Raw genomic sequence first — 23807 nt, 5'->3', positions numbered from 1 at the left:
GTTATTATTGCTTTTCTACATTAGGAGAAATTGTTTTTATTGTAAACCACTGTGATGCTCAAGAACAGAATACATGGAAACTGGGAATTTATTTTATCTACAAAATAAATGTGTATAAAAATAATCTAGCAGACTTGCCTGATAGATTAATTAATATATGCATATCTCAATAAGCTGCTAAGAATGCATGCAGGATTTAAACTGAAGGAGGACCAAAGCAACTTTTAACCCTGTATGAAAAGTGAGGGACTTAGAAATTGAAATGAATCAACGGTTTTCATTCTTTTGTTAACCAGTAATCACACAAATTGTTCAAGAACCCTTTATATGCTTTTTGCTTTTCCCTTGCAGAACTTATTAAAGCCCCAATACCCTATAAAGGTTCAGCTTCCCACATTAATGGAGTTTACCACCTGAGTTCCTCTGCTTATTTCTGGGTGGTTTAAAATGATATTTTAACCAAATTAAATCAAAATACCACCTCATTCTGACTGCCCAGCAGCTCTGTCTCTGGGGTAATGCAATGCAGATACATACTCAAATGCAGAAATGCACTTTTAATTAGAAGCTGTTCTCTCTGTGATTTGCTTATTTGGCATACGCTAACAGAATTTTTTCTTCATCCCTTATAATTCTGCGATGTGCTGGAGCACCTGTCAGTCATTTCCATACTCGCCACTCATTGAGACACTGCGCAGGAGGCTTAATGGTAGCGAGATGCACAGTCCCAGCTTTCAGCAGAAAAATAACACAAAATACACATTCTGTGCACTTATCTCCTTAACTTCTCTCCTGCAAACAAGTTACTACAGCACCTCATTTAGGGGTCCTTGTACCAAACTGCGGGAAAAAGGGATCTGCGGTAGAGGTGGCAGCCATTTTTCTAATGCACCAGGGCCTTTTTTTACCACAGTGGTGAACCTGGAAAATGTACTGAGCCAAAATGACAAATTAAAGAGTAGTAAATCACCTGGACCGGATGGCATACATACAAGGGTACTCCAAGAACTCAAGCATGAAATTGCTGATCTGCTGTTAATAATATGTAACCTGTCTTTAAAATCATCTGTAGTACCTGAAGATTGGAGGATGGCCAATGTGGCACCGATTTTTTAAAACAGTTTGAGGGGTGATCTGGGAAATTACAGACCGGTAAGCCTGACGTCAGTGCTGGGCAAAATAGTGGACTGGAAACTATTATAAAGAATAAAATTACAGAACACGTAGACAAACATGGTTTAATGGGACAGAGTCAGCATGGGTTCAGCCGAGGGAAGTCTTGCCTCACCAATTTGTTTCATTTCTTTGAAGGCGTGAATAAACACGTGGATAAAGGTGAGCTGGTTGATGTAGTGTATCTAGATTTTCAGAAAGCTTTTGATAAAGCTCCTCATGACAGACTCCTGAGAAAATTAAAGAGTCATGTGATAGGAGGCAAGGATCTGGCGTGTAATAGGAATTTCATTATTGGACAGAAAACAGAGGGTAGGGTTAAATGGTCATTTCTCTCAATGGAGGAGGGTGAACAATGGAGTGCCGCAGAGATCAGTACTGGAGCCGGTACTATTTAACATATGTATAAATGATATGGAAATCGGAATGATGAGTGAGGTGATTAAATTTGCAGATGACACAAAACTATCCAAGGTTGTTAAAACATGTGGAGGCTGTGAAATATTGCAGAAGACCTTAGGAAATTGGAAGACTGGACATCCAAATGGCAGATGAAATTTAATGTGGACAAACGCAAGGTGATGCACATTGGAAAGAATAATCTGAATCATAGTTACCTGATGCTAGGGTCCACCTTGGGGGGTCAGCACTCAAGAAAAAGATCTAGGTGTCGTTGTAGATACTACACTGAAATTTACTGCTCAGTGTGTGGTGGCAGCCAAAAAAGCAAACAGGAGGCTAGGAACTACTAGGAACAAGATAGTGATAAGGCGACCAGAATTGAATGCAATACTCAAAATGAGGTCACACCATGGAGTGATACAGGCATTATGGTATTCTTGGCCTTATTTACCATCCCTTTCCTAATAATTCCTAGCATCCTGTTTGCTTTTTTGGCAGCAGCCGCACACTGGGCAGAATAGTTCAGTATATTGTTCACAATGATACCTAGATATTTTTCTTGGGTGCTAGCTCCCAAGGTGGACCCTAGCATCAGGCAATTATGATTTGGATTATTTTTCCCAATGTGCACCACTTTGCATTTGAACACATTAAATTTCATCTGCCACTTGAATGCCCAGTTTTCCAATTTTCTAAGGCCTTCCTGCAATTTTTCACAATACACATGTGCTTTAACAACTATGAATAGTTTGTGTCATCTGCAAATTAATTACCTCACTTGTCATTCTAATTTACAGATCATTTATAAATATGTTCAATAGCACTGGTCCAAGTACAGATCCCTTCGGCACTCCACTATTCACCCTCCTCCATTGAGAAAAATGGCCATTTATCCCTACCCTTTTTCATCCAATAATCAATTCCTAATCCTCAACAGAACATTGCCTCCTATCCCATAACTTTTAAATTTTCTCAGGAGTCTCTCATGAAGAATTTTGTCAACTGGCTCAACTTTATTGGCATGTTTTTTCACGCCTTCAAAGAAATGAAGCAAATCGGTGAAGCAAGACTTCCCTTGGCTGAATCCATGCTGACTCTGTCCCATTAAACTATGTTTGTCTATGTGTTCCATAACTATATTCTTTATAATAGTTTCCACTACTTTGCCCAGCACTTAGGCTTACCAGTCTGTAATTTCCTGGATCACCCCCGGAACCCTTTTTAAAAATCGCCGTTACACTGGTCGCCCTCCAATCTTCAGGTACTACAGACAATTTTAACAACAAGTTACAGATCACGAACAGCAGATCAGCAATTTCATGTTTGATTTCTTTAAGTACCCTAGGGTGCATGCCATCCAGTCCAGGTGATCTATTTCTCTTTAATTTTTCGATTTGGCTCAGTACATCTTCCAGGTTTACAGAGATTTCTTTCAGTTTCTCCGCATCATCACCCTTCAAAACCATTTCTGGTACAGGTAGATCTCTTACATCTTCATCCATAAAGACCAAAGCAAAGAATTCTTTCAGTCTTTCCGCTATGGCCTTGTCCTCCCTGAGTGCCCTTTTTGCTCCTTCATGATCTAACGGTCCCATGGATTCTCTCACAGGCTTTCTGCTTCAGATGTACCTAAAAAAGTTGTTACTGTGAGTTTTGCCTCTGCAGCAAGTTTCTCTTCATATTCTTTTTTAGCCTTCTTTATCAGTGCTTTGCATCTAACTTGCCAGTGCTTATGTTGCTTCTTAGTTTCTTCATTCTGGTTCTTTTTCCATTCTTTGAAGGATATTCTTTTGGCTCTTATAGCCTCTTTCACTTCACCTTTTAGCCATGCTGGCTGTCATTTCCTCTTTTTTTTCCACCTTTGTAAATACTACTACTACTACTACTACTTAACTACTACTTAACATTTCTAGAGTGCTACTAGGGTTACGCAGCGCTGTACAAATTAACAAAGAAGGCCGGTCCCTGCTCAAAGGAGCTTACAATAAATACATGGAATACATCTGGCCTGGGCTTCAAGATGTATTTGTAAACAACGTATATGCCTGATTTAAAGTCCTAACCTTTGCAGCTGATCCTTTCAGCTTCTTTTTAACCATTTTCCGCATTTTACCATAGTCGCCCTTTCGAAAATTAAATGCTGCTACGGTAGATTTCCTTTGTGACTTCACTCAAGATATTAGCTCAAATTTATCATGTTATGAGCACTATCTTCCAGCAGACCCAACACTGTTACCTCTTGTACTAAGTCCTGCAGTCCACTAAGGACTAGATCTAAAATGGCCCCCTCTCTTGTTGGTTCCTGGACCAGTTGCTCCAAGAAGCAGTCATTTATTATGTCTAGGTATTGAACCTCCCTATTGCTCCGTGATGTAACATTTATCCAGTCAATATTGGGGTAATTGAAATAATCCATTATTATACTGTTGCCCAATTTGCCAGCTTTCCTAATTTCTGTAAACATTTTTTCATCTTTCTGTTTGTTCTGTCCTGGCAGATGGTAGTACAGCCCTACCTCTATACTCCTTCCATTCACACATGAAATTTCTATCCATAAGGATTCCACACTGCTATTTCATGTAGAATGTTTATTCTGTTTAACTCAATTTCCTCTTTAACATATGGCGCAACCCTCCCTCCAATTTGGTCCACTCTATCATTGCAATATAATTTGTACCCTGTTATCACAGTGTCCCATCGAGTGTTCTCCTTCCACCAGGTCTCTGAGATGCCTATTATATCTACCTCTTTATTTAGTGCTATATCCTGTAACTCCACCATCTTTTTTTAGGCTTCTAGCATTTGTATACAGACACTTCAAACTGTGTTTTTTCCTTACATCTACAAACTGCTTAGAAGTTGATGGGGATAATTTGCATCCTTTACTCTGCTCTCCCCTTAAACACTCCTGGCTTTCTTTCACCATTATTGAAACCTCTCTACTGAGATTCCCTAAGTGTCCTGTTTCAATAATATCCTTCAAAAATACTCCACACCAAACCATGCACTCCTGAGCAACTGTCAGCTTCAGACCCATTTTAGTTTAAAATTTGCTCTATGTCCTTTTTAAATGTTAGTGCCAACAGCCTGGTTCCATCCCAGTTAAGGTGGAGTCTATCCTTTCAGAATAGGTTCCCCCTTTCACAGAATGTTGTCCAGTTCCAAACAAATCTAAATTCCTCATCTGTGAACCATCGTCTCAACCACACATTGAGACTTTGGAGATCTGCTTGCCTCTTGGGTCCTACACAAGGAATAGGGAGCATTTCCAAAAATGCTACCCTGGAGGATCTGGATTTCAGCTTTCTACGTAAGAGCCTAAATTTGGCTTCCAGAACCACGCTCCCACATTTTCCTATGTCATTGGTACTCACATGTACCATGACAGCAGGATCCTCCCCAGGACTGTCTAAAATCTTTTCTAGGTGATGAGTGCGGTCTGCCAACTTTGCACTAGGCAGGTGACCCTCTTGTACACCAGCCACCCAGCTATCTACATGCCTAACGATCAAATCACCAACTACAACAGCTGTCCAAACCCTTCTTCTCATAGGCAGAAGCTCCTAGAAACTCTTACATTCAGGAAAAATTATTTTTAAGTCTCTCTGTATAATCTCTCAATATTATCTAGAGAGTCTATAAACTATGGTAATTTTTTATATACAAATTATTTAGTGCTCAGAATTGTGAAGCATAGCTAGCCAATGGACAAGCTCCTGGAGACACATCCTTAGTGCGAGAGAATATTGCATCCCCTGGTGGGCAGGTCCTGGCTACAGGGTTACTTCCTACTTCACCAGGGTGATGCTCTCATTTTAGGAGACTTTCCTCCTCCAAGGCAGCATAGGGATTGCCAGACTGAAGGTGGGACTTCTCTACAACATCCCTGTAGGTCTCCTCTATGTATCTTTCTGTCTCCCCCAGCTTCTTCAAGTCTCCTTCAAGTCTAGCCAACTGGGAGATATTCATACATGTGACACAATGCAAAAGACTGGATAGTACACCTCTCACTGTTGGACTGCTGTCTGCATCTTAGTATTATTGAGTTGTTTGATTAATCAAAATTTGCTAAAGTACTAAGGATATTAGACTAATATAAAGAGCCTTTAGATTATATGCTAATTGCAAAATGAATGCATTTGTTTTTAAGGGGTTTTTTGCAGACATGAAACCTGCAAAAAGCCTAAAAAGAAAAGGCGTTAAAAACAAATGCACTCATTTTTCAATTATTGGGTCTTAGTAAAAACACTGGTATAGCGCACTCATGCATGGAGTGCACTAGGAGTAGGTGTAATTTGTAAAAACGCATTTAGCATGCATGTTATATGCATAAAAATGCATTTCTTGATTAGATTTTAGGAAGTAACACTGCTGATAGAATGAGATCAGAGAAAGGGAGTGTTCATATAGTAAGTAAGACCAGAGGTGTCCAACCTTGGCCCTCGCCAAGTTGGGTTTTCAGGATTTGCCCAATGAATATGCATGAGATCTATTTGCATACAATGGAGGCAGTGCATGCAAATAGATGTCATGCATATTTATTGGGAAAATCCTGAAAACTGACTGGATTGCGGCCCTCGAGGACTGAAGTTGGACAACCCTGAGCTAGACCATAAAAAAAGAATAACCTTATGGTGATTATTTTACAAGCTTTATTCACAATTTGGATTTAGATGCGTGTATCACATACACAACTAAATCTTTTTTTAAAAAGCCAGGATATACACATCCAAATTGTGAATATGTGCATGGAGGAAAGGCATGTGATGATCGTCATTAGTATATCTTTCCTGCTGTTTTTTCAAGAACTCATTATTCTATCAAGAACCTAGCATTTCAAGGTTCATGTGAATAACATTTATTACGACAAATGATATCTCTGAGATTTTTGCCCGTGACGCAGCCCTTCTTGGGCGAAACACGGCCTGTGTCGAGCAATAAGTCTGGTATTTGACATCATCAATAAATTTTTGAACATTCTTCCATTTTGTATCTGCTGTTTTGTTGTCTATGTTTTTTGCAACCCTGAGCTAGACCATAAAAAAGGAATAACCTTATGGTGATAATTTTACAAGCTTTATTCACAATTTGGATTTAGATGCGTGTATCACATACACAACTAAATCTTTTTTTTTAAAGCCAGGATATACACACATCCAAATTGTGAATATGTTCATATTGCAAGGGGGCATAGTCTGGGCATCTTTTGAGTGGGACTAGGGTGGGGCTAAAATACAGAAGTGTGCACCCCATTCCAGAAGGGGAAAGCAGGTTTATGTCCTCTGAGGATTTGCACCTGCTCTCAGGGACGTCTCGGTTAAATTAAGGAGCTTGTGTTGTGTAGCACTCTACTGGAGGGATTAGGGAAGGTCGCTCTCTTAATTTTCCTATGTTATTTGTTCCCCCTTCCCTGAAAATGATACTGGTAAATGATATAGGGCTCTGTGACAATCATGTATGTTTCTAAAACGGCAGACGTGTATGTGTATGTACCGGCACACAGATATATATTGCAGTGTCAACCCACTGATATTTTATTTATTTATTTATTTATTGCATTTGTATCCCACATTTGCCCACCTATTTGCAGGCATTGACAACTGGAAAACAGTGCTGCTAAGGAAATCAGATAGGGAACATATTACAGTCACTTTAGCATTGTTACATTGGTAACCAGTTGCATATAGGATTGAATTTAAGGTTATCAAAGCCCTGAACAATTTAGAATCTCCTTGGTTGGCATCAGTTTTGAAAATGTATAAACCTACTTTTGTTCTCTAAGGTCTGACGACAAGTGCTTGTTAGAGGTTCCAAGCTTTTGAACTGTAAGTCTATTAGGTCTTGCTTCTGCTTTTCACCGGCCTCCCTCTCAGCCATCTCTCTCCTCTTCAATCAGTCCAAAACTCTGCTGCACGACTCATTTTCTGCCAAAGTTGTTATGCTCACATTAGCCCTCTCCTCAAGTCACTTCACTGGCTCCCTATCCGTTTCCGCATTCAATTCAAATTTCTCTTATTAACCTATAAGTGCATTCACTATGCCACTCCCCAGTACCTCTCCACTCTTGTCTCTCCCTACGCCCCCCCCCCCCCTCGGATACTCCGTTCTGTTGATAAATCTCTCTTATCTGTCCCCTTCTCCTCTACTGCTAATTCCAGACTCCGTTCCTTTTATCTTGCTGCACCTGACGCCTGGAATAAACTTCCCAAGCCTGTACATCTAGCCCCCTCTTTGGCTGTTTTCAAGTCCAGACTTAAAGCCCACCTCTTTACCACTGCTTTTGTCTCCTAACCACTGCTCACTTGCCCTCTCCTTTTATCCTCACCTCTTTATTCCCTTACCCTTAATTGTTCTGTCTGCCTGTCTTATCTAGGTTGTAAGCTCTTTGAGCAGGGACTGTCTTTTTGTGTATTGTGTACAGCGCTGCGTATGCCTTGTAGCGCTATAGAAATGATAAGTAGTAGTAGTAGTCTTCAGACTACTACTTTTCAAACTGCGGGGCCTAAGATCTGAAATTCTTTGCCACTTGAGACACGTAAAATTGAATCACTGCTCACCTTCAGGAAACAGTTTAAAACATTTTTTGTTTTTAAAGGCATTTGGGGAAATGGGGGGGGGGGGGGGAGTGCCAAGAGTTAAAAGGATGGGTGGCATAGGCATGGCTGCTATCATTGTTTTTAATGTTGTTTCATATATATATTTGATATTGTATGTGATGCTGTTTTTTTAATAATGTGTATGTGATTTTGTAATCTGCCGAGAATGTAGGATTGAGCAGAATGGAAATTGTGATAAATAAATAGCACATACACACCCATACCTGCATGCATTTTAGAAAAGACAATGTTGGCTGATTCTTTTCTAAAATACTAATGAAAATTGATATATCCCGATCTGGACATCTCAATTCTGATTTGTACGTTCTTTCTAAAATCTGCCTTTCTATGTTTTTTATTTGGTGGCCTTTCCACACATGACATGAAAATCTCACAAATACGGTTAATTCCTGCATGCTTCCCAGCCAATGGGCATATTCATTCCCTGAGAGTCTACTTAGCACAGGCAGGCTATTTTTCTGACAGAAAATTTACCTTTGCAGAAGGCGGGAGGAATGCCAATGCACAGCATGTACTGAAGTGTCATGATACTGGCAAGGAAACAGCAGTACCTGGGCCAGACCTCAGCTATGGCTTTCCTGCGGCGGTGAAACAATACATAGAGCAGCCAGCAAGCATGGATGACCGCATAGAAATCCATGCGTTGTCCAATCACATTAACTGCAATAACAAAACACATCTGGAAAGCAGAAGGGAGAGGTGTGTTTCAGCAATGAGCTCTGGCGGGAAAAATGCCTAGTCCCACACTAAAAGTAACAGTCATCATGTGAGTGCGATTTGGGACTTGTTTTCAGGCTAACAGAATGGAATAGCAGGGAAAAAAGAACAGTATCCAGCTTCTTGGACAGGTGAAATGTACAGTCTTTAAAGGCACAGGACCATCCTCAATCTGATTTGATCCCAGTGATAGACTGTCTAGCTCAGTACACTTCTAATCCTCTCCTGGGGGTACCCTTAGCCATTGAGGTTTTCAGGATTACCACAATGAATATGTATGAGACAGATTTGCATATATTGGTTCTCCAATATATGCAGATAGTAGCAGGGGCGTAGCCAGACACCCAATTTAGGGTGGGCCTGGGCCCAGGATGGGTGGGCAGAAGAACTTTGCCCTATCCCACAAGAGATTTGGTCTCTCCCTCTCTCGCCTGCATGCCATTTGGTCTCTCAAACATCCTCCCTCCCTCGCATGCAGCAACTAATACACACTGCTCATGTTGGCCCCACAGCCTTCCCTCTGATGCAACTTCCTGTTTCCGCATAGGTGGGAATACATCAGAGGGAAGGCTGTGGGGCTGGGGCGAATAGTATGAATCAGTCGCTGCTCACTGCAGGCGAAGATCTGCTATTTACAAGGAATGGAGGAGGGACAGTTGTTGGGAGTTTTTGGCGGGTGAGGCTTAGGGATCCCTGCCAGTCACATCATAGGTCTGCTGCTACTGGGTGGGCCTGAACCCAAAGTGGGTGGGCCTGGGCCCATCCAGGCCCACCCTTGGCTACGCCACTGGATAGTAGTAATAGGAATTCAAGTCAACATGGAATCTGTTTAATGGGGGAGTGGGGTCCTCACAGGGCCTGTAGTACTGGCCCTATTCCACCCACAGCAGGCATTCCCCCTGAACTAGTTTTCCCTCCTACTGCTGCTGCCCCAAACCCTGAACCAGCAAAACAGAATGAGGGAGGATTGGAAACATGTGGGGGAGGACCTGGGAAGGGGCCATGAGAGAACAGCACACCTAGGAAGAGGCTATTGAGGGGTGAAGAAGACCTATGAATGGGTCATTGGAGGGACAAGAGCAATAATGGTGATGGGAGAGAGAGAGTCATGGGGGAAGGCAGCAGAAGATGTGTAAGGGGGACAGAAGGTAGCAGAGCTGGGAGGGGGTGATGGGGAGATGCAGGAGGAAACGAACTCAGGAAGGGAATTTAGGAGCAAGGGCAGATGCTAAAGGTTTGTCAAGAATTGCCTGGTCCAACTGTGGAACTGCTTGAGATGTATTGCAGTATAATCTACCCCAGAAGAAAATCAAGTTAAGACACTCCAGGAAACCCTGGTATTATTTCTCTGAAGCATTTCCAATAGTTTCTTCAATGACGCTCACCTCTAAGCCAAACTTGTAAAATGCGTAATTGATGAAGTACTTAATGCAGTTCAGCAGCCCATCATCTAAATGCTTCCGGGTGATATTGTCGAAAATGCTCCCCGTTATAGGTGGGGTCAGCTGGTTGTGAGTCCTGTAGTACAGCTGATGGCGATACACTGTCACCTCAATAGCCATTAATGCCAGGATGATAAGATGATTCTACAAGGTCATAAAATAATTGTGCTGATGTTAGCTGCACCAAATTCTTCTTACTAGTGAATGCAGTACAAACTAAGACATTTTAATCTGTGGAAAATGTAAGTCATATCTTCTTTTCTATCAAGGTAATGTGAGAAAATGTGTCCCATCTAGAACTAGGATTGGTCACTTTCCCTTCTAAAGACAACAGTTCTACTAGTTACACCAGGTGACAACCAGGTACAGGTCAAGTTGTTGTTCCTTAGCTGCAGTTCATGCCTCTTACCAACATTTAGTGGTTGGTTACGAGATGGAATGGAGGGAGAGGGAAAAATAAATCTGGGGAAAGCAACGGGTAGCTGCAATGGAAGACTCCAGCTTGGGCGTGTTCCAGTTAACCCCCAAGAGGCAGGAGGAAGCTGCCAGGTACAAAATGATGATAATATTCTTATTTTTTTAAATTTTAAATAAAAATAAACCTCTGTGCATTCTTAGGATTTCTGTCGGTAGCCTCTTGTTTACCTTTAAGCAGGGTAAGACATTCTTAGCACATTTCCGCAGTCCTCCGCACCAGTCTGCAGGATCCACGGGGGCCACGTAGAGGCTGGACTTCTGCAGCAGTTCCTCCATGGCAGGTCCTTGGAAATTTCCATTCTCATACAGCCTCTAGCAACAAATGCCTTAGGTTTAGGTGGACAGTTGATAGTGCACTCAGGGGCAGATTTAGGAAATTTTGGCTCCAGTTTTTCTCAAGGGCAAAATTAGTTTCAGGGTCAGCCATGGAAACATCCACAATACTATCAGTGATGTTGGGTGGGCAGAGGGGGTGGAGGGGGAAAACTGGAGCAAACCTTTGATAAATCTGTCTTTCTGATATTCTACAGACACTTGTTGCGAAGCTAATTGCGATGACCCTGTATATATGTCATGGAGATGGGGAGGATAAGAGAAACAGCTGCCAGCAGAAAACCACCTCTCTCTGTTGTTACACTCTGGTAAAACTTGACTGGCCAAGAAGATTCCCTGCAAATCCCAGTGTCTATTGTAGGATAGAAACCTGAAACTTGAGGGTGAATAAAACCCATCCGGTCTGACATTTCCTTCCTAGCGCATGGGTTTAGATCCCTGTGCCCGCTGGATCAGGCCACGGCCACTTCTGACTTTGCTTAGAATGCACAGAGGAAATTTCTGGCATACAGCTCTTCCATTTCCTTGTTTACTTTAGATACTGCACAGCAGTGTAGGGGTGTAGCCAGACAGAAGGTTTTGGGTGGGCCTAGGCAAGAAGTGGCTGGGCACCAAGTGTTCTCCCCCCTACCCTCCACCAAATAAATATCTCAGCTGGTGGGAAAATGCTTCGCTCCACCTTGGCAATCTGCAGCAGGCATGTGCTGAAAACTGAGCAGTCACCAGTACTAGTATAATGGAGAGCAGCATTTTTGTTACCATCAGGGGGAAGTCTTCAGCTGGCAGAGCTTGGGATCCCCACCAGCTACCGCTAAACGTGTACTACTGTTGGGTGGGCCTGAGCCCAACGTGGGTGGGCCTTAGCCCACCCAGGCCCACCTGTGGCTATGCCACTACAGTGTAGGGACACTTGCGACTTTAAGACTCTTTCTTTAAAGCTGAGAGAGCTGAAAAAGGTTGTTATCATGCAGGGAATCTAGACAGCGGTACCAGTATATTCCATACATAAATACATCATTCGCTGCAGGCTAGTATTCCCTATCCTGCAAGGAGCTAATCTGGGAACAAATTTAGCCTTGAACTTCAGTGGTCTGTCAAACCTTACCGCTGTACAGTTCGATGAGTATTCAGACGGCTTGACAAATTTTAGCTGATACATCATTTTACAGATGACCATCACACAAGACCAAACGGTACAGATGCAAGAAGCATGAGGACGCAGCTTAGAATACGGCAGGGCAAACACCCAAGGGATGAAGAAAATGTAATTCATTAAAGAAACCTGAGAAAAAAAGAGCAAAGTAGTTGAACTTCATCCAGCTGCTACATCATACATATGTATGTCATAGAAACAGATAACCATCCTTTCCTTCTCTCTCTAAATTTCTATAGTGTGATATCAAGAGGGAGACAGCAAATAGAGAAAATTTGGGTTGGCAACTCATCTATCTGAGGTAGTAGCATGTTGTACCTTGTTTTCAAATTCTATGCATACACTGTTTAAAGGTTTTAGCAACTCTATCCACTGTTCTGCATCACCCACAAGGCTCACCACTATCCCCATTACTGTTCAATGTAATGATGAAACCCCTGGCAAACACATTTAAAAAAATGGATTCAGCCCATTCATCTATGCTGACGACATTGCAATCTACATCCCATTCGATAAAGACATATCAGAAATAAATCATAAAATCCAACTAGGAATGATGTTCATGGAATCATGGTAGACAGCTTTTAAGTTTCAACTTAACAAAGAGAAAACTCAATGCTTGATACTAACATCCAATCTCTAGAAGACCGTAATATCATCTTTAGACCTGGATGGTACACAGCTCCCAATTGCAGACCATCTGAAAATACTAGGAGTACTCTTAGACCGTGAATTAAGTCTTATTTTTATTTATTTGTAGCATTTGTATCCCACATTTTCCCAACAATTTGCAGGCTCAATGTGGCTTACATTTGCCGTAATGGCAGTTGCCATTTCCGGGTAACAGAATTACAAATGGTAATGTGTTAAGTTGCATACATACATGGTAACATACATGTAACATAACATACGTGAACAGATCATGGTATAGATATATATCATGTACATATATATGTTAAGGAAGAATAAATTATGGTAATACATGAAAGTTCCTGAGTAAGAAATTGGAAGAATAAATTATAGTAATACATGAAGGTTCCTGAGTATGAAATTGGGTTGTATTATTCTTTAGGTCATCGACTATGGAGAGACCATATTCTTGATAAACAGGATGCAAAAGTCACCAAAATGATGTTCCAAACCATGTGGAAACTGAAACAAATAAGAAACTACTTCCCGACAACTATCTTCTTGAATGTTAGTCCAGAGTAGACCATGGTGCTATCCCATCTTGATTACTGCAATGGAGTACATGCGGGTTGCAAAGACTCTACCCTGAAAACACTATAGACAGCCAGAACACTGCCATGAGACTCATCCATGGAAGCCCCAAATTTGCGAGAGCACACCCACTGCTGAAGAATCTCCACTGGCTCCCCATAAAAGCACAAATATCCTTCAAACTAAGCACATTGATCTACAAATACATGGACAGGCGCCAAGCTATATGAAAAACCTAATCGATCTACCAATTCGATACTCAGTAAAAGAGTCCCATAATTATCTGTTATTTCTCCTTCCACATTGCCAAAATATAAAATATAAAACCACACATGCAGCACACTTTGCATATCTAGGCCCAAAACTCTGGAATTCTTTACCAAGGAACATTCGAGGCATTTCCAGCTACGTTAGAGTCAGGAAACTCCTAAAAGCCATATACTTTAAAGAATACTTCCCAGAATGATCCAACAAGCACACTCAACAAATCAAACAACACACAAAACCTCTCATTGACAAGCCCTACAAAATTCCCTCCGACTGCACCACTCTGTTCCTCCAACAAAAGAACCTAATCGACTGCCTATCCCCTACTCTCTCTTCCAACTAATGCTCTCTTAGCGCATTACACTACACAGTCTGATCCCTCTATTTGCCATGCGGTCAAAATGATCCTAACCCAGTAACCTTTTCTCTCTTGTTATGGAAGCTTGCTTCTCACCCCATCACAACCACTTTCCCCACCCTCTGTACTCCACCATCAATGTGCTTATTACTCCCTGGTTGTACTTTCTACCTTCATTGTAAGCCACAATGAAACAATTCTCAATTGCATAATGTGGGTATAAGTGACAAAATAAATAAATAAACCTTTCCCAAAAACAAATATAGGATGTTCATAATTCCAGCTAGTAACATAATAAAAGATGGCAAATAAGGACCAGCTGGGCCATTTACTCTACTCCAGCTAAAGGTACAAACAGCTGTCAGCCAAACAAGCTTGACCACCTCCAAGGTATTTCTCTTTCCAAACCAGTTTTGTTGTTTTTGCTTTTTGGTCCTCTAACCTTCTCATTAGATGAGCGTATGAGTTCCCATATGTAAACCAACAGCCACCCGCCTCCCATTTCTTTACCCCAATCTACTGATCCTAATACTTGTATAAACTGAAAATCACCTCTGATATGTCTTCCCAAAGGCATCAGGAGACACCTGGAAAGTATTCTAGAAAACAGAGAAATTGCTCAAAAGGAATTTAAATGTTAGAAACATTTTTATGTTTTGGGATCTCTTTCGTTTCCTGAAATTCAGCAACTGTGACAGGAATGGAGTTATAGTTGAAATCATTTAACTTCAGTTGCACAACTGCATTAATCAAGCAACAGAAAATCATATCCCTGCAAAGAAAATCTCCCTGCTATGGACATGGAAACTCAGTACCTAACGCAGCAACTGCAGGCGTCCAACAACTATAAAATACGGTAAAGAGTTTGAAATTCTACAATGACAGAGCTACAATAGTTTACATGAGCAGTTAAGCATCTTTGATAAACCTTTTTTCCCAATGCTGGGCAGACACTGAGCTAACACACTGTTCTTTCTAATTAAAGTCTTATTTGGCAAGAGTATCTCCTTGTATTGCAATGGTAGAGAAGTTTGCAGTGATTGGTAAACAGGATGGATGTTATATATCAATCCACAAATTTATTCCACCAACAGCGCCAGGTGTTCAACCCACTATTAAAAGGAGACAACTTCAGTCTTACCTGATGTCGTCTACTCACTGACCTCTTGGAGGGTAAGCCAGATGGTCACAGTGGAGACGATTTTAATAGTGTGCAGTTCTAGGAGTCTCCAGAATAACATCTGAGTTTCACGGATGACCCCCAACAGCTTCAGGAAAATTGCGGTCGCCTGGTCAATCAACACGATCCACTTATCTGTCCCTTCCTCTAAGACAAAAAGGAAGAGTTCTGGCTTTAATGTTGTGTCTAGTAGAGAGGTGTGGTAGCCGTGTTAGTCCACTCTTAAAGGTTATCAGTAGAAATCAAACAAAATAAAACATGGAAAAGAAAATAAGATGATACCTTTTTTATTGGACATAACTTAATACATTTTTTGATTAGCTTTCGAAGGTTGCCCTTCTTCGTCAGATCGGAAATAAGCAAATGTGGTAGCAGATAGTATATATAAGAGAAACATCAAAGCATTACTTTGACAGTCTGACAGAGTGGGAGGGTGGGGGTATGCATGGGGACATCAAAGCATTTCATTGATATTCTAACAGGATGGGTGTTGTGTCTAGAAATTCTTCGCAGTGCTACAGGTTTACTCCTACAACCCAATAGCTTTTTCCTGTCACATTCAGTCTCCTAAAACGTTTATGGATTGACAACATAACTTATACAGAAAAAGAATTGTGCTAATTTGACCATTCTTCTGCATTTGCAAGTCCAAACCTTTATAGGCAGTGGAAACAAAAGGATTTCTTCTGCTGATTCCTACCTGGTGATTGTAAGTAAAATCTAAAAGAAGTTCTGCATGAGGAAATTAAAATAGTCAAGGAAGTTACTGAAAAGGACGCAACTTGAGCATCTCATCTTTCTATCTAGTGAACATCACTGATGCAGAGATGCCTCTTACAAGTAGGACTTCTGATTCTTGGTTATAACTGGAAGACCCTGACAACCCTAGTGAGGAAACTAGTGGGTCAATATTCAGCCAAAGCAGTCAGCATGTTTTTTAAACACCAGCCAACATGCCTAAAATAAATCTGAAAAGTTAGTGCTAGTATCCATATACCCGTGCACAGGGGCATAGCCAGACTTCGGCGGGAGGGGGGTCCAGAACCTGAGGTGAGGGGGCAGATTTTAGCTCCCCCCGAGTGCTGCTGACCCCCCCCCCCCCGCCGTCGCCGCCACCACCACCACCAACAACTTTGACCCCCCCCCCGACGACGACCCTCTCAACCCCCCCTCCCACCAGACTCCCAGAGACAGAACAAAGCCTTGCACCAGAAGAAGAGGACCTCGGCTGGAGGAGGTTGGGGTCCCCCGCCAGCAAAGGTAGGCGACGGCAGGGGAGGGTTGGCGGTAGGAGGGGGTCAAGAGGGTCATTGGCAGGGGGGTCTGGAGCCAAATCTATGGGGGCCCAGGCCCCCACGTAGCTACGCCACTGCCCCTGCATTCTGTACAGATTTGGCAGGTGTAAGTGCTCAAGGCCAAAGTTAGGCATGAAATGTGTGCTAGGCTGGTATGTTATAAAGGATGCCTTGTGCAGAATACTAGCTTAGCTCAAATCATCCCGGTGCCTAACTTTGGGTGCCATTTATTGAATCTAGCTCATAATGGGACAATTCTACTAGTGAGCACCTCCATTTAGGCATCCAGAGGGCAGGCAGTGGGAGCCTATTCTAGGCACCTATATTCCATTATAGAATACTAGCGTAACTTGGGATCAGCATATCTAACATGTAGGGGCCTGCACGAACACCAGCCATAGAGCTGGCATAAATGTATGGCTACTAATTGCAGCATGGATGCACATAAATGGAAGCTCTACCTATGTCCCACCCAGGCTCCATCCATGTGTATGCCCCCCTTGAAAATATATGCTATGCATGATTTACAGAATATATTTTAATTATAACTTCAAGTTTTTTATAAAGGTTTTGTAAGGTTTTTTAAAAAAAATTTTATCATAAAAACTCTTTAGAAGTACTTAGCTGTAATTCTTGTTGCAGAAGGTGACATTCTGCAACAAGAATTAAAGCTAAGTGCTTGATAAAATGTATTAAAACTTTGCAAAAACTTTATAAAAAATTGAAGTTATAATTAAAATATATGGAGTTTTTTTGCTAAAGCCTATGATTGAGAAACTGAGGTGTTAGTTTTGTATAACACCCTTCTGTTTTCTGAGGTTTTTTCCTCTATTGAAGATAGACATTGATAGCAGTGTGGGTTCATTCATTGTATGCTGGCACATTTTGAATTCCCTTACACTAACTAGTGAAGTTTATTTAGAGTTTATGGTTGTGCACTTCACTCCTCTTTTGGATTTTTATGCTAGCATTCTAAACATTTACATGTGCAATTGGTATCTAAATGGTAATGCCCAGTTTTTAGAATCATCCTTATTAGCCAGAACTGAATATCTGGATTGAGCGGTCAGTGTCAGCGCTATCTGGATAGTACAGATATTCAGCCCATCATTTAGATGGCTAACCGGGTAAAGTCAGACCAGAATTTCTCTCCAGATAGTTATCCAATTAACCAACTTTGAATATTGCCACCAACAGGATAACTCCGAGAACCACCTCAGCACTTTCCATGGAGGCATGCTAATATTCTATAACAGGACCTAGGTGTTTCGGTAGAATAGGTTTTTACCACCCACCCAAATAATATGTCTGAAAATCACTGACCAGACCTGGTCAGCAGTACTTATCCAGGTGGCACATCAGCCTTTGTGAACTACATTCAGAAGATCATCACCTGAAGCCTTGTGCACCATTGGTTTTACATCTTCATCCAGTGTTAGGCTGTCTACCTTGTCCAAGGTATTTTGACTTGTATCTTGCAATCTTTTAGCTGCTAACCTGTTCAGAAGTAGAAGAGAGAGATATCTACAACTTTTCTTAAGCTTAAAAGTGCCATTTGTGCATGTGTAAATATAATTTACCTTTATGGGAATGAAATAGTTAATGGTTGTCCATTGAATCATGGTTTTTTGCACACTGGAGACATATAAAGGGAGGGGTTTCTATAAGTCAGAGCTGGTGGAGATGAAAACAGTATATGAATTCAAGACAGCTTGGGACAAGTGCATGGGATCTCTAAGGAAGTGATTGGCGATGGTATGGATGGGCAGACTGCATAGGCCATATGGTCTTTATCTGCTTACATTTTTCTATGCTTCTGTTTCTAGCTGGTTTATTTCCCTCTCTGTATGAGCTCTGTTTCTCCCTCAAGACTAGTGTAGGAATAATAATTGCAGACCCACAAAACAGAAAGAGGTGCTTTGCATCAAAGGCATGTAGCTCCCAGACCAGATGTTTGAAAAGTGACAGCTTTAAAGGTAATAAATAGAAATAAAACAAACAAAAAAAGATAAGATGATACTGAGGTTTTTTGGACTAACGTAATACATTTTTTGACTAGATATTTGAAGGCAGCACATTCTTCTTCCGTTCAGAAATGAGCAAAAGATGACAATATAAATGGAACATAAAAGCATTCCACTGACAGTCTGACAGAGGTGAGGGTGGGATACAGGGAAAGATGGATGGATGGATGATCAGAAGGTGACAAAACAGTATGATTTCATGGTTTGTAATATGATAGAAACCCAGATCTTTGTTAAGATCTCTTTTGTTGGTGTCTGGGCTTCCTATCACATTATAAACCATAAAATTATACTGCTCCCCATGAGACTGTCAATGGAATGCTTAAATGTTTCGTTTATATATTGCGATATGTATGATCTTATGCATATTTCTGGCCTGAAGAAGGTATTACTTTTGAAAGCTATTTTAAAAATGTATAAAGTTAGTCTAATAAAAAGGTAGCATCTTCTCTTTGTTTCGTTTCTATTTATTACCTTTAAAGTGAACTAACATGACAACCACACTATTTTATCGATGCTTTGAAAGAAGAACCTGTGGAGAATTCTTCCACGTCTAAATTACGAGCCTGCTCTGAACTATAGGTATAGGACAGAGAGTGATGGAGATCATTGGTTTCAACACTCATATCCATGAGAGGTCTTCAGCAAAGTCTACGTAAACCTTGGAGGTGTTGTAATGAATGTTGGACTTCATTCCTCTCAGGAAGGAGGTTACAGAAATTAATGGGATCAGACGTGCAGCCCACAAAATAACCTTAGATATAGTCAAACTATTGGCCTTGCAGTACATGTCATAACACAGTGGCACTGAAGGTCCCCGATAAAGAAAACAGACAGAGAAACCAACTCTTTCTTCACCTCCCAATGTCTTACCTAGCCTGCATTTTCTCAATATTTTCTTTCAGACTGGAGAAGGAAGGAAAATTAGAATGCAGTTATTTTTTTCATATTGATAGGAGAATTCTTCAGTAAAAATCAGTTCATCCTGAAAATACTCTGGCAATTTAAGGTATTATTATTATAATTTGTTAGCAACCTTTTTGAGAGGAATTCACTCAAGGTAGTGTACAACATATTAACGGTAATAAGCCAGAAGCACTGACCTAACAAATTAAGGAATAACAAGTAGAAATTGACAAAAAGTATCAGGTCCAGAAAGCAGACAGAAATGAAAGAAACATGAAATCAAGGTGAAAGTAAAACTTTTCTCATTTTATTTTTTTTAAATTGTTTTAAGGATTCAAACTTGCACCCAGGTGGCAATGCAATTGTTACATGCATAAGAACCTAAGAATTGCCATACTAGTGGGTCAGACCAAATGTCCATCTACCCAGTTTCCTGTTTCCAACAGTGGCCCAATCCAGGTCATGAGTATCTGACAGGATCCCAAAAAGTAGCAAGATTCCATGCCCCTGACCCTAGGGAGAAGCTACGGCTTTCCCTGGACTTTTCTTCCAGGAATTTGACCAAACATTTTTAAACCCAGCTATGCTAACTGCTTTTACCAAATCCTCCAGCAACGAGTTCCAGAGCTTAATAGTGCTGGGAAGACTTGTACGGTCTGTGCCCTGAAAATGACAGTTACAAATCAAGGTAAGATATACGCAAAAACTAGCACATATGAGTTTGCCTTGTTGGGCAGACTGGATGGACCATGCAGGTCTTTTTCTGCCGTCATCTACTATGTTACTATACGTTAATAATATATTAGAAAACTTATACCCCACTATTCTAAAATGCATAGTAGGTTACAATATACCATACATAATGAAGTAGAACAATACAAACATGACAAACATTCTATGTGTTTATGTGATAATTCTAATAAAGTAGATGCTAAAATTTACATGCCAGGTATGTGTATAAATGTTTCAAATACTAGCTCAAATATGCATTATCCCCGGCATTCTACAGTGGGGGAAATAAGTATTTGATCCCTTGCTGATTTTGTAAGTTTGCCCACTGACAAAGACATGAGCAGCCCATAATTGAAGGGTAGGTTATTGGTAACAGTGAGAGATAGCACATCACAAATTAAATCCGGAAAATCACATTGTGGAAAGTATATGAATTTATTTGCATTCTGCAGAGGGAAATAAGTATTTAATCCCTCTGGCAAACAAGACCTAATACTTGGTGGCAAAACCCTTGTTGGCAAGCACAGTGGTCAGACGTCTTCTGTAGTTGATGATGAGGTTTGCACACATGTCAGGAGGAATTTTGGTCCACTCCTCTTTGCAGATCATCTCTAAATCATTAAGAGTTCTGGGCTGTCGCTTGGCAACTCGCATCTTCAGCTCCCTCCATAAGTTTTCAATGGGATTAAGGTCTGGTGACTGGCTAGGCCACTCCATGACCCTAATGTGCTTCTTCCTGAGCCACTCCTTTGTTGCCTTGGCTGTATGTTTTGGGTCATTGTCGTGCTGGAAGACCCAGCCACGACCCATTTTTAAGGCCCTGGCGGAGGGAAGGAGGTTGTCACTCAGAATTGTACGGTACATGGCCCCATCCATTCTCCCATTGATGCGGTGAAGTAGTCCTGTGCCCTTAGCAGAGAAACACCCCCAAAACATAACATTTCCACCTCCATGCTTGACAGTGGGGACGGTGTTCTTTGGGTCATAGGCAGCATTTCTCTTCCTCCAAACACAGCGAGTTGAGTTCATGCCAAAGAGCTCAATTTTTGTCTCATCTGACCACAGCACCTTCTCCCAATCACTCTCGGCATCATCCAGGTGTTCACTGGCAAACTTCAGACGGGCCATCACATGTGCCTTCCGGAGCAGGGGGACCTTGCGGGCACTGCAGGATTGCAATCCGTTATGTCGTAATGTGTTACCAATGGTTTTCGTGGTGACAGTGGTCCCAGCTGCCTTGAGATCATTGACAAGTTCCCCCCTTGTAGTTGTAGGCTGATTTCTAACCTTCCTCATCATCAAGGATACCCCACGAGGTGAGATTTTGCGTGGAGCCCCAGATCTTTGTCGATTGACAGTCATTTTGTACTTCTTCCATTTTCTTACTATGGCACCAACAGTTGTCTCCTTCTCGCCCAGCGTCTTACTGATGGTTTTGTAGCCCATTCCAGCCTTGTGCAGGTGTATGATCTTGTCCCTGACATCCTTAGACAGCTCCTTGCTCTTGGCCATTTTGTAGAGGTTAGAGTCTGACTGATTCACTGAGTCTGTGGACAGGTGTCTTTCATACAGGTGACCATTGCCGACAGCTGTCTGTCATGCAGGTAACGAGTTGATTTGGAGCATCTACCTGGTCTGTAGGGGCCAGATCTCTTACTGGTTGGTGGGGGATCAAATACTTATTTCCCTCTGCAGAATGCAAATAAATTCATATACTTTCCACAATGTGATTTTCCGGATTTAATTTGTGATGTGCTATCTCTCACTGTTACCAATAACCTACCCTTCAATTATGGGCTGCTCATGTCTTTGTCAGTGGGCAAACTTACAAAATCAGCAAGGGATCAAATACTTATTTCCCCCACTGTATATACCTTGCCTCAATTTCCACCCAGGAATAGAAACATTCTTATTTGAATAATTGAATCCTCTTTTTGAAGGTGTAAGAGTGTTAAATGCTGGCTCTGCTGACCCACCCAGCCTACCCTGTTACCACAGATCCTACTGAGCATCTCGTCCTCTCCTTCCCTTAACCAGAGCCAAGCATTATCACATTCCACCATCTCTGTTAGTAGACTTTTCCAAGTCTACTATCCTCTCTGTAAAGGAGTATTTCCTTGAATTACCTTCCAGCTTGTAAAATCTGAATCCAGCCCAAAATTTTAGTCAATTATCATGAAATGATTATTTTTTAAGTTTAAAGAAAAGAATAGTGAGGTATTTTCTCATGACACTTACATGTTGGCTACAATGAAAACACGATATTCAATCTTCTTCTTACTAGAAAGAAAACATCTTATGGTTAAAATCTGATTTATGACTTGTCAATGATGGAATAAATGATTTGGCATTCTGTGACACCACATGGGAGAGGTGTAAGTGAGAAGGATAGAATTACTATCCCATTCCAGCCAGGTAAATTAAGGTGAGGGGGGGGCGGATACAGTAATTTCGACTTCCCCCTCTCCTTCTCTGCACATATTCAACAGACTGCTAAAACCTGTCGTTTCTTTCTCTATAATATCAGCAAAATTCGTCCTTTCCTTTCTGAGCACACTACCAGAACCCTCATCCACACTCTTATCACCTCTCGCTTAGTCTATTGCAACTTGCTTCTCACAGGTCTCCCACTTAGCCATCTCTCTCCTCTTCAATCTGTTCAAAATTCTGGTGTACGACTAATATTCTGCCAATGTCATTATGCTCATATTAGCCCTCTCCTCAAGTCACTTCACTGGCTTCCTATCCGTTTCCACATACATTTCAAACTCCTCTTATTGACCTATAAGTGCATTCACTCTGCAGCTCCTCAGTACCTCTCCACTCTCATTTCTCCCTACATTCCTTCCCGGGAACTCTGTTCACTGGGTAAATCTCTCTTATCTGCATCCTTCTCCTCCACTGCTAACTCCAGACTCCGTTCCTTTTATCTTGCTGCACCATATGCCTGGAATAGACTTCCTGAGCTGGTACATCAAGCTCCATCTCTGGCCGTCTTCAAATCTAAGCTAAAAGCCCACCTTTTTGATGCTGCTTTTAACTCCTAACCCTTATTCACTTGTTCAGAGCCCTTATTTTATCATCCTCACCTTAATATTTCCTTATCTCTTGTTTGTCCTGTTTGTCTGTCCTAATTAGATTGTAAGCTATGTCGAGCAGGGACTGTCTCTTCATGTTCAATTGTACAGCGCTGCGTACGTCTAGTAGCGCTTTAGAAATGGTAAGTAGTAGTAGTAATTTGCAAAAGATCTCACAAAGCTCAGGCTGTTCAAGGAGTTCCACGCTCTTAGGGCTCCTTTTACTAAGCAGCAGTAAGCCCAATGCGGGCTTACCGTTCGCTATAACAGAAGTACCGCCAGGCTACCGTAGCAGCCTGGCAGTACTTCCCACCCCTACCATGCCGTCATTTCCGGCGCAACAAAAATGTGTAGCACCGGACAGTACCTGGCGGTAATAGGGCAGTGCTGAGTGCTGCCTGGTTACCACTGGGTTAAGCCCTTACCGCTACCT

The 23807-nt window shown here is 41.5% G+C and overlaps 1 protein-coding gene across 1 annotated transcript in view; it reads right to left on the bottom strand.

The window, feature by feature from the left end:
- LOC115476883 (piezo-type mechanosensitive ion channel component 2-like) overlaps nt 1–23807 on the bottom strand; it is a 157690-nt gene that overhangs the window by 84082 nt on the left and 49801 nt on the right. Inside the window, exons 14-20 of the mRNA XM_030213456.1 lie at nt 18029–18132; nt 15324–15487; nt 12262–12443; nt 11172–11211; nt 10997–11083; nt 10295–10495; nt 8667–8871 (exon numbers count right to left, since the gene is read on the bottom strand). Coding sequence (XP_030069316.1) covers nt 8667–8871; nt 10295–10495; nt 10997–11083; nt 11172–11211; nt 12262–12443; nt 15324–15487; nt 18029–18132 — 983 coding nt within the window. The remainder of the gene's footprint in view (nt 1–8666; nt 8872–10294; nt 10496–10996; nt 11084–11171; nt 11212–12261; nt 12444–15323; nt 15488–18028; nt 18133–23807) is intronic.

This window comes from Microcaecilia unicolor, chromosome 8 (genome assembly GCF_901765095.1).
Source record: "Microcaecilia unicolor chromosome 8, aMicUni1.1, whole genome shotgun sequence".
Lineage (NCBI taxonomy): Eukaryota > Metazoa > Chordata > Amphibia > Gymnophiona > Siphonopidae > Microcaecilia > Microcaecilia unicolor.
This window is presented reverse-complemented; position numbering and strand designations above follow the sequence as displayed.